The 12,536-nt window shown below is 30.4% G+C and overlaps 1 protein-coding gene across 1 annotated transcript; it reads left to right on the top strand.

The window, feature by feature from the left end:
- The first annotated feature begins 10,215 nt into the window (after positions 1 to 10,215).
- On the top strand, positions 10,216 to 12,100 carry LOC114164418 (protein kinase PINOID 2-like). Its single transcript, XM_028049088.2, has 2 exons — positions 10,216 to 10,791; positions 10,964 to 12,100. Exons 1-2 carry the CDS (start codon positions 10,241 to 10,243, stop codon positions 11,793 to 11,795), a joined length of 1,383 nt encoding a protein of 460 aa, XP_027904889.1. The 5' UTR covers positions 10,216 to 10,240; the 3' UTR covers positions 11,796 to 12,100.
- Positions 12,101 to 12,536: the final 436 nt, after the last annotated feature.

Consider the following 12,536-nt stretch of genomic DNA (forward strand, 5'->3'; position numbering starts at 1 on the left):
ATTTTTATGTCATTATTATTCAACGGCTAAGCATATCCATTTATCTGTTTGTTCTGTATTTTTTTTTTTACGTTGTTTGCAGATTTGTGCTACAAATTTAAAATATTTAAAAAATAATAATTTCAATATAAAAGAGGAGAGAATCTTTATATCACATGTTTTCATTTTGCATTTCTTCAGGTGACTTTTGAAAGAACAAACCGTAGTGGACTTATCAGCATTGTCTGAAAACAACAACAGCTTTGTAGTTGCTTTGTTTTGTCCTTTTGGTTGCCTCATTCTGTAGCAGCCACCGGCACAAGAACGTGAGGAGTTCAGAAGAATTCTCAAGTTTTTTAAAAAATTTTCAGATAGTTGATTTGGAGATCTACCATAAGATAATAAACCACATTTATAGAATTGAGTTAGATTTAGAAAATATTTTTTTAAAAAAAATTAAGAAAAAGCACTAAAAGAAAATAAAATATATACCATTCCTTTCCAAAAGGTCGAAATTAACATCAATGAAGCAGAATCAAAATGACCCACATAATATTTTTCCACGGCCTACATCAAACTTTGGAAATTGATTCGTACCAAAGCTTTTTTCCGCCACCGATATTGATTTTTTAAGTAATATTTTTTCACTGTTGAACTTTTGACATTAGCTTTGTGATCCACATTAATTAAATCCCTTTATGATTCACATTTCTTTCTCCACACTTGCACTTAGCGATGACAATTTGGGACAGTATAGTTCGTAGGTTCGTACAGAAAACGTAAGGTGGATTAGAATGTTAAATTCGCTGGTCCGTAATAGCCGTTTTGCATAGGTCCACAGTTTGTGTGGACTAAAAACGGGACGGGACGGATTAACCTGCTGGCCCGCTTATAAAATTATGTGTTTTTATTTTTTTAGTTCTTACATCATTCGTCATGTTTTCTCTTTCATTTTCTTTTATTTATTTTATTATTATTATTGTTATTATTATCACTATTATGTTTATGTATAGTCATTGTATATAAAATAATGATTTTAGTTCTTGAATATGAAATATCTTTTTATGCATTTTTAGATACATGTCTTATAAGATAACATGTTACTATTACTTTAGTTGTAATATTCATTTGTTGCTATTTTTCTGATCTTTGATTAGTTAAATTAATTGAAATTATTTCTATAAAAAATAAATATAAATTATTATGAGAAAATAAATTATTTTGCTCAACATAAAAAGAAAATATTTCATTTATCACAAATACAAACTAATCCGCAAACCAACTCACAAAATGGAACAGACTAGAAAAATGAATCCTATATTAAAACAAAATTTCTCAACTTCTATACTCTTTCCTTTTATTTAATCCTGTAATTTGGTTTATAGAGAGACCACAATGTTGCCCTTTGTTCCGTGAGTCCGTGTTACAAAATTGACTAAAATTCAGTCTTCAACTATCCCAATTTTGACTTGGTTTTCATTTGCTAAAAAAAAAAAATATTTAATTAATTAATTAATTAAAATATTTAATTTTTAAGTTATTAAAACAAGTGTTAAGATATTTTTTGATAGCGTTTGTAACTTGAATTTTTTAAAATTAAACTTTTTGCTAAATTCAATAATTTATTAACTTACTAAATGGAATTGTGATGATTTTTTATTGATAATAACATTTGGAAATACTACTTGCAGTTTAATTCTATAAAAAAAATATTAAATTAATTCAAATAGATATATACTTAAAACTATTTTTCTAAAATAAACTTTTAATTCAATGTTTTTTTTTAGTCATTAAATATTTTAATAATAAAAATGTCATTATACAAAAATAAAAAATATAACGATAGATATAAAATTTTTATTAACAATAATAGTCGTCACAATTGAATAAGTTAGTAAATTATTCATAGTTAGTAAAAATATAATTTAAAAATGAATTTAAAATTATTATCAAAATATATTTTAACATTTATTTCATTACTTTAAATTTATTTATTAAATTATAAATAATAATGTGTCTTCCATCGTTTAATTATTTAAAAAATTATGAAAATTAATATTTAAAGTTTAAAACTATAATTATATTTTAATTTATAAATTATAAGATCATTAGAACAATCATAAGAAAATCTTTAAATAACAACAAATTTTAAATTCCAAAAATAATTTGTCATTATATATAGTAATTAATTTATACACAAAATTATAAACTAAAATTTATTGGTCTTTAAAATATTCACTATTATAAATCCAAACTAATTATGATCAATTAGACTCTAAATTGGGATCAATTTGGACTCAATCTTTTGGTAGCTTGAACTTTGGTAACTAATATTATAATGATCAATTTAGAGTGTAATTGGTCACTAATTATAATTATTTATTTATAATAAAAACTATTTTAGATAACAATAATTTTTAATTTATAAATTTGTATCTAAATTAGGCACTATAATGATCAGTTATTTTTTTTTTAAATTGACTACTTTTTAAGAAATTTCTTGCAGTGTTATTTTTCATTACATGATTTGTTAAAATAATTGTATTGTTGATAACGGTTATGAATTAATGAATTAATGATTGTCTAGTGATTTGATACATTTACTCGTATGATTGATACTCATATGATTCATTACTTTTTATGTAAATATTTGTATTGACTAAATTGATTTGTTTCCTTTATGGAATACATGTTGTATATATAAATAGGACTCTTCCTATCAATTATCAATAATAAGATACAGATGAGTTGCTCCCTATTCTCTCATTCTTTATTCTCTATTGTTTCTTTTCTTCTCTATTATCTATATTATTTTCTCTGTTATTCGACTTTATTTCATAACACGTTATCAGCACGATGCTCCAACCAATTGAGGACTAGTGAAAGTTTTTTCTCTATAATGACAGTGTTCTGCGTGTCTCAATCCAAACTCTTTCTAATCTTTTCTCAAATTATAATTTTACCTTATATTCTTCCTCTTGTGATAACAAATTGTTTAACTTTATCAATTTTCATCTCTGTCTTATTATTTTTATTTTTATTATGACGGTGATTATTATTATTATTATGATTATTATTATTATTAATATTATTATTTTATATTATTTTATGTGTTAGTTCTAAACACAGAAAATGTTGCAAAATTTGGATTTGTGACCCTTGATATTACAAGGAAGAATTCCTTATATTGGATTTTAAAGTTGAAATATATTTAGATGCAATAGATATTGGGATACCATTAAATAAAGAAATAAAGCATCTAAGCAACATGACAAAAATATTGTGAAAAGAGATTTCACAAATATTGTGAATTTATTTCATGCCTATGTATGGTTGGCTGGACAAAGCAATAAAGCTTTTGATGAAAAATCATGAGATCCGCCTAATTTGCTCCATCCCCAGAAGTGAATGCAGCAATAAATATTATCAATTTATTTCATGCCTTTTCTATCAATGAGCTTTTGATAGAAAATCAAGAAACCTGTCCAAATTGGTTCTGCTCCATTCCTAGAAGTGAATGTCGCAACATTTGATTTATATTTTCATGATCGTGATCGTGATATTGATTATGGACATGGTTATAAAGAAAATTTCAAAGACACATTTTGTCACTAGAAGTGGCACAATAATGTGAAAAAGGGAGAAGGAAAATGTGAAAATGCTGACAAAAAGATGAAAGTATATATTATCATTACGGTGGTAAAGGCCATTTGAGTTGTACTTATTATACACCAAAGTATCTTACAAATAATGAGAAAACATAGAAACATACTTTGCTTATGAAGATGGTGATTCTGATTATGACCATATGGATGTTACTCATCTTGATATTATTATTTTCTTTGCTAAAGCAAATAGAAGCATTGATCACCTCATTGATTATGAGAGTGTTAAAAAAATAAATCTCGTATTGATATTTACGTTTATATGAAAAACGAATGTTTGCACTAGTACCAAAAGATATGTGTCTTATTGATAGTGTAACAACTTATACAATTCTCAAGAGTAATAAATTTTTCTCTTGTTTGATAATGTGAGACATCAATGTTAGTATTATTTATAGTACTACAAATATATTTGAAGACTCTAGAAGAGCTATTATACTTCTACCAAGAAGTTGAATAGAAACTTATTAAGTTTCAATGATATTTGTCTAAATGGATATTATATTGAGACAAACAATGAAAAAGCTATGAAATATCTTTATATCTCTATGATTGAGTTGAAAAAGAAAGTGTGTTGGAGAAATTATCAACATTCTCTTATAGTTTGTACTACAAGTTTATTAGTACAATTAAAATGCATGTCATGGTAAACCAGAAGTTTACAAATCAAATGATTTCCTTGTTTGACATGATCAATTATTATGATGCGAAAAAAAAAAGGGTTGAAAAACTCATGTGGACACGTTTGAAGCGTGATAGACCTATTGGTTCCAAATATAAAAACTCTTGAATGAGAAAGGGAGCTAAAATGCAAAATGACATAATCGAAAAGGTTGAAATTCCAAAAAATTCATTTGACATAATTAATGGTCCGGTTCCAAAAGAACCTCAGGTACCTGAAATTGTTGAAAATGATGAGATCTCAATAAATTATGTCATGAATCATATAATATGGAATCAAAATAAAGTTAACATTGACGAAACTTTTACTTATAACATAGCGATGAATGCTATGAATGACAATGAGGATCAATAAGCAATGATCATTGAAGATTGTCGGCAAAGAAAAGATCGGCCAAAATGAAAATATGCAAAGAAGCATAATTATATTTGTTTGGTAAATGAAAGGTTTTTGAACATATAGTTCGCACACCTAAAGTTATGAAACCCGTTGGGTACATACGAATTTTTGCGCAAAAATCAAATTTAAAATGATGAAATTGTTAGATACAAAACATAATTGGTTTCTCAAGGTTGTTCACAAAACCTTGTATTGATTAATGAAAAAACATGTTCACTAGTATTGGATGCAACAACATTACAATATTCGATTATCCTAGTTGTACAACAAGGTTTGTATTTATATCTAATGGATGATGTTACAACCTATTCGTACGATTCTTTTGAGAATCATATTTATATGAAAATCCCTGAAGGATTTTTTGCCCAACAAAACAAATTCTAAAGAGGGTTATTCAATAAAATTGAACATGCTCTTTTATTGATTAAAAAAATCAAGACGTGTGTGGCATAATCGTCTTATTGAGTACTTATTAAAAGAAGGATATAAAAATGATCCTATTTATTCTTGTATTTATATGAAAAGATCCAAATAATAAATTTGCCATAATTATTGTTTATGTAGATGACATAAACATCGTTGGAATTCCTAATGAACTCACAAAGGCAATTGATTACTCAAAGAAATAATTTGAGATAAATGATCTTTGAATGGCAAAGTCTTATTTGAAATTAGAAATTGAGTATTTAAATAAAGGTATTTTTATACGTCAAGAATCTTATATAATTAAGGTGCTTAAAATGTTCTGAATGGGCAAGTCATGTCCATTATGCACTCCAATATTTGTGAGATCATTAGATGTTGATAAAGACTCTTCTTAGACCTAAAGAAAATGATGAAGATCTTCTTGGTCTAGAAGCACCATATCTTAGTGTCATAGAAACACTAATTTATCTTGCTAATTATATTCGATCTAATATTACATTTGCTGTAAATTTGTTAAGCAAGATATAGTTCTTCAACTACAAGAAGAAAATGGTTGGAGTAAAACATATACTTCGTTACTTTAAGGGTACTATGAATATGAGCTTATTCCATCCAAATGATTCAGATTCAGACCAATGAGTTATGGATATGCATGTTATTTTACATATTCTTACAATGTCACAATGGTTGATCACAAACAAGATGTTTGTTCACATGTGGTAGCACAATGGTTTCATGAAGGTATATGAAACAAACCATAGTAGCAACATCGTCTAATCATACAAAATTACGAGGAAAGTTGTGAATATGTTTGGTTAAGGTTTATAATTCAACATGTGCAAGAAACTTGTGACTATCCCCGAGAAAGATGGAATCAACAACCATATATGAAGACAATAGTGTATTGTTCAATTGAAAGGATGATACAGATATCCAAAAAATTCATTCATGTGAAAATATGGCAGATCATTTATGAAGTTTTTGCCAACGAGAACTTTTGAGCAAATGATTCACAAGTTCGGACTCCATCACCTTAATGATGTAAGTTTACATGAGGGGGAGAAATAGAATATGTGATGAACAATATTGTATTACAGAATACAGAATGTTGTACTCTTTTTCCTTCACTAGGTTTTTTTTATCCCAAAGGGTTTTTCCTAGTAAGGTTTTAACGAGGCACATTCTTTTATCAATTGACACTCAAGGGGGAATGTTATGAATTAATGAATTAATGATTGTCCATTGATTTGATACATTTACTCATATGATTGATACTCATATGATTCATTACTCTTTATGTAAATATTTGTATTGACTACGTTGATTTGTTTCCTTTATGGAATACATGTTGTATATATAAATAGGACTCTTCCTACCAATTATCAATAATAAGATACAGATGAGTTGCTCCCTATTCTCTGATTCTTTATTCTTTATTGTTTCTTCTCTTCTCTATTATCTATATTATTTTCTCTGTTATTCGGCTTTATTTCATAACAATAACAACTTTTATTATAAGATTTTTAAAATAATTGTGTTATTGATGAAAACTTTCATTATTGTATCATTAAAACAACCATGTAGTAGATGACAACTCATCGTAACATCATTAAAACGAACATCATGTAGTTGTATGCTTTCATGATATGATCATTAAAATATAGTTAAATTATGTCTTTGATCTCCATTTTCGTAGCAAAATATCGATTTGGTCTCTCTATTTTTTTTTTATCTCAATTTGGTCCATATTTTGAAAAATTTGATGTAATCAAGCCCTTTACATTAGTGGTGCAGTAAGAGCGTTAAAGGGGTACCACGTGTCAGTCCTGAATTTTTTGAATTTTTTATTTAGTTTTTCAATTTATTTTATTTTTTAAATTTAAAAAAAAAATTATCACGTCTCAAACTCACGTCGTGCCACATGGCAGTGACATGTGATATGGCTGTGACAGTGTCACATATCACTATTATGTCAGGTATCATTTCCTCATCCTCAATTTGGTCCCTGTATTTTTATTTTTGTCTTAATTTAGTTTTAATTTTTGTAAAAATTGTGCAATTAAGTCCCTCACCAAATTGAAACAAAAATTAATTTTTACATAAATATTATACAAATATTTTTGGGTCAGTGATTTCCGAATAAGTGAGTGAGTGTCTTCCGGAAAAGTCTTTCCAAAATGATTTAATGTGTTCCAAAAAAAAAATCATGGAGTGCAAGAAGGAATTTGATGAGGTGTAAGAAGTAACAATCAAAATATCATCACTTTTGAATGTTGATGACTTCTTTCATGTTTTTTAGCTCTTCCAAGAACATGTGAGATACCCTAGAAGTTACACATAAAGGAACTATTAATGTTAAGAAAGTTAGGAAGGATTCTCAAGAGTATGAGTTGTTTAGGATAAAAGATGAGGAAATTATATCAAATATTTATAAAAGGTTTAACCATATTATATACCATTTATTAGGCCTTAACAAAGTTTTTGAAAAAAATTGAGTTTAATATAAAATTGTAAAAGTGATTGGACAGAAATTGACCGTCTAAGGTTTCAACAACTCTAGAGTGTAAACATTTGTCTACAATGAACAAAACTTCTCTGTTTAAAAAATTAAGAGAAGGTGAATCTAAGATGAGTATACTAGTTGAACAAGAGAAAAAATGACATGAAAAAGAGAGTCTTTGCTCTAAAAACAGTTTTGTAAAAAGGAAAAACCAATGATGAAGATTACAATTATAACAGTTATACGGAAATCTATCTTTACTAAGAAGTTTGAGAAATTTCTGAACAAAAGAAACAAAGATAACAACTTTTCTCGTAAAAGGTATACAAACAAGAAATCTAAATTGTATGCACCTAATTAAGTTCCTTTGTTTTGTTCATACCAAAATTGAAAGTACAAACAATCACGGTAAGAATAAAATTAAATGTATATTTGTAGCTTTTAAACATTAAAATATAATTGTTTGTACACTTTGTTTTAGTTTAGCATATCATTTGTTAAATTATTATTATGATAAACTATCTTTGTCATTTAAAACTACAAACAATAAAATGTTCCTTTACAAAGAATTTTGAAAATGTCTAACCATTTTTTTAGTGTTTTCTCTCTTTGTGCTTTATAGTTGATGGGTTTTGGGCTTGAGTTACATCTTTTGTGAAGTCATTTATTTAACATTGAAAATGAGATTTTTACGTGTAAAAAAGTTGTAAGAGAAGTGGAATTAATTGAAGACTCACAATTAGGCCAAAATTTATAATTAAAAATAAGGATGAAACTCATTTATTCAAGGACCTAATAAGCCAAATATTATTATTTAATTTTGACTTGATTTACATGATTTTTTTCACAAAAAAAATTAATTCATCCTATAATAATCTTCCTCTTAGTAATTGTCGTGCATGAATCGAATTCTTCGATTATAACTTAACTCACCTGACCTACATCACGATACAATTGATACAACTTGCAACAACCTCTCTCAACAATTATACCAATTGGAATCAAACTCGTAATCTTAGTTCTAACACATTGTTGAATTAAGTGTTTATCGTTCGAAAAAAAAAATTATAGCTAATAGTTAAGGTACAACAATTTTTATTAAAGAGTGAACCAGCCTCCACCACAATTCGATTGTAACTTGATTTGGGTGACTTACACTAAAAAATAATTAATGCACCCTATGAAAATGCGACTGGAAGGCAAGATGATGAAAATATAATTGTTGTAAAAATATAATAGAAAATAAATCATGTAATAAATATTGTGAACATTTAAATAGATTACTTAGTAAATGTTAAATAATTTATTTTCTACTATATTTTTACAACATTTATATTCTTCGCATAAGGTGCATTAATTATTTTATGGTATAAGCCACCTAAGTCAAGTTATAATGGAATTGTGAGAGAGGAGGCCGGTTCACTCTTAGTACTATAGCGGAATAAGGAAGAAGTGACATCAAACTTTCTTCAGATTTGTTTAGAAAAGGAAATCAAGTTTCATATCCCTCCTTGCCTTGCTTAGGTAAAGACCTATCCAAAGAAACTCACGTCAGACTTGTAGCACAGCTTGATTAGAATTCAATACAATACATAGGTGTTTGAGTTTAAAAGGTGTGTAATTTTTTCTCTTTCTATCAAGAGTTTCTAGTCTTTGCTTTTTAGCTTTTCTAAGTAGAAGCTACTTCCATTTTGCTCTCTTGCTGCTACTCTTTACTTATGCAAGCTAAAAGACCTTCCATCTTCTAATTTATCTTTTCCTATTCAATTCCTTCTACATTATTGATATTTATTCTTCTTTGAAAAAAAAACAACATAGCATAATCATACCCTAGCTCAAGCCACAATTATAAACAAAAACCATCAAGAGAAAGTAAATTAACAAACCAAACCAAATCCTCTGGCAAAACCAAAACGTCCAATTCTTCTTACTAGAATCACATCAGTTATATTCAAAGTTGTTATGTGATTTTTAGGATAAACAACCTTAAATTCCGTTAAAAATCCAAGAGTGAAGCTGTTAAATAAGCGTACTAAGTTTGTAGTAGTAGCATAGGGGCTATGGATATATTTTTGTAATAGCATTTCATATTCCTGTATCTTCTACCATCGTTGGGTAGCTACAACTTGTACCTGATTAATGGTCTCTTATGGCTGCTCATAAAAAAATTTGAAAGTGATAGAATATTCAACTATCGCAATTTTTGTTTTGATACCAAGTAAGAACATATTGATAAGACAAATAAATTATACATTGAGTATCAAACAGGTGTAGTCATAAAAATAAGAATTAAATAACTTCTTGTAAGGGAACTTGCTTTTCTATGTGTTGGAAACCATTGACTAACTTTAATGAAGTTTGAACTCTACAATAATATTTCTTGTATCTATAAAAAAAAACCATATATATTCAGTATTTTTTATTTTTTATTTGTTTTTGAGTTGATTCTAGAAAAGAAAAATTGGTGAGTGACAGTTGGTGATACTCTGAGAAAGCAAGTTTGAGTGGTGCTGTATATATAAAACGGTAATGTGAAGCTCCTTCTCATCACAAGCCCCACCAAAAAGGCACTTACATGTTCCTACCACCATGTCTTCCATGGCCTCCACCAACCGAGACGAATCCTCCGACAACGACAGCAACTGTTCCTCGGTAACCGCACCGGACTTCTCTCGCACCTGGCTCACCACCTTTAGCTTCCTCCGCGCCAACCGCACCTCCCTTTCCCTCCCCACCGCCCAAACCACCTCAAGGGCTGCAAGCGAGGCCATGCGCCGCCTCCGCCTCCACACCGGCGCCATCGCCCTCGACCACTTCCGCCTGCTGCGCCGCCTCGGCAGCGGCGACATCGGGAACGTCTACCTCTGCCAGATACGGAACCCGGTGGTGGGGTTGCCGCAGTGCCTCTACGCCATGAAGGTGGTGGATAGAGAGGCGCTTGCCATACGGAAGAAGCTTCACCGAGCGGAGATGGAGAAGGAAATTCTGGCCATGATGGATCACCCCTTCTTGCCCACTCTATACGCTGCGTTTGATGCCTCTCATTACTCTTGCTTCGTCATGGACTTTTGTCCCGGCGGAGACTTGTTCTCCGCTCGCCAACGCCTCCCCGGAAAACGCTTTACCATCTCATCAACTAAGTATGACAGTAACATATATTCTTGTTTTTTGCCAACAACATTCTAATTAAATGTCATTTTTTTCATTACAAAAGTATTAGCTTTATAAAGTACAACATTAAAATAAACAAAAGGGTTTCGAAAAATATAAAAAGTTTTCTGAATTGGTTAACTAAAAGATGGCAAAATGCAGGTTTTACGCAGCGGAGACACTCGTGGCACTGGAGTATCTGCACATGAAGGGCATAGTGTACAGGGATTTGAAGCCGGAGAATGTGCTGGTGAGAGAGGACGGTCACATTATGCTATCGGATTTTGATCTGTGTCTGAGATGCGAGGTGGTTCCGAAGCTGTTGAGAAGCAAAACCAGATCAGAACGCAGCGTGAAGACGAGAGCATCTTCCTGTGCTGCCCCCATGCAGTCCTGTTTCTCTGCCTCCTCCAAGAGAAAGAAGGTGACAACAGTTATAAGGGAAAACATGGAGGTGTGTGAGGTTGACACAGAGGTGGTGGCAGAACCCATCAATGCAAGGTCCAAGTCATTTGTGGGAACCCATGAGTACTTGGCACCTGAAGTGATTTCTGGGCAAGGGCATGGTAGTGCAGTGGATTGGTGGACTTATGGGGTTTTCTTGTATGAAATGGTGTATGGGAGAACACCCTTCAAAGGTGAGAACAATGAGAAAACACTCACCAACATTCTGAAGCAGCCATTAACTTTCCCTAGAATTACAGTGAGTAGCATCAAGGAGTGTGAAGAGATGGTGAAGGTTCAAGACCTGATCAGCAAGCTCTTGGTGAAGAACCCGAAGAAGAGAATCGGTTGCTGCATGGGATCGGTTGAGATCAAGAGGCACGAGTTCTTCAAGGGAGTGAACTGGGCTCTGATTAGATCGGTTAAACCACCCGATTTTCATGCTGATTTCAACAACATTAAGGGTAGAGTTTTGCTACAGAAACTGAGCAAGAAAGACAAGGATCAACAACCCTTTCAGATTACTACTCATCGTTTTGACTACTTCTGACTCTGAAATGTAAATAGTTAAGGAAAAACAGGCCTGCCCAAATGTGATTAATCATCATCATAACACAAATTAAGGCTTCTTACATGTTTTTTCTCACTAATTACCACCAATTAAGGTACCATGCATTGAACTTAGTAGTTTTTGTTTCTGTGTTTTGCTGGTTAATTAGTTACACTTATGTTGTGACATGTCCACCAATAAATTATTATAGTTGAGAGAATCTGTGGGTGTAAAGGAAAGTGATACAATAATTATCCCAATGTGATTCTCATGAGAGCTTATATGAACTCATGTGATGCTACTAATTACGCTTTTCATTGATGAGAAAATTACAGAGACTTATTTTAACGTTACTTTTTGTCATATGGCTCTTTTCATATCTGCGCATTCACATGTCCTTTTCACCGAACAGGGAAAGAAACAAAAACAAAATGTTTTTTTCTTTCTGGGGTCCTTTCCTCTTTCCTTTTGATAAATCGTAAAACGTAAATTACGATATTTTTTCGACAGATTAAGATATATTTTAGAAGCGATTTCAGGTTTATTATGTCATATTATCCATTTAGAATGTGACAAACAAACAAACACTGTACCATAAAGCAACCTTTTTTCCCAAATGAAGGTCAACAAACTAATGTCTACGGATTCCTCAAGGTTAAAATAGTTGAGATATGGAAAGTGCATTGGTTAGAGTCATGATGAGGAAAGAGAAAGAAACAAAAATGATGTAGAAGTGTAGGT

The sequence above is a fragment of the Vigna unguiculata genome, chromosome 9, assembly GCF_037176805.1.
Source record: "Vigna unguiculata cultivar grain cowpea cultivar isolate G323 ecotype 2 chromosome 9, ASM3717680v1, whole genome shotgun sequence".
Classification (NCBI taxonomy): domain Eukaryota; kingdom Viridiplantae; phylum Streptophyta; class Magnoliopsida; order Fabales; family Fabaceae; genus Vigna; species Vigna unguiculata.

Excerpts from the sequence above, each read along its gene's own strand:
- LOC114164418 (XM_028049088.2), top strand. The coding sequence starts at position 10,241 with ATGTCTTCCATGGCCTCCACCAACCGAGACGAATCCTCCGACAACGAC. Across the intron at positions 10,792-10,963 it reads TTTACCATCTCATCAACTAA|GTTTTACGCAGCGGAGACAC; the intron begins GTATGACAGTAA and ends GGCAAAATGCAG.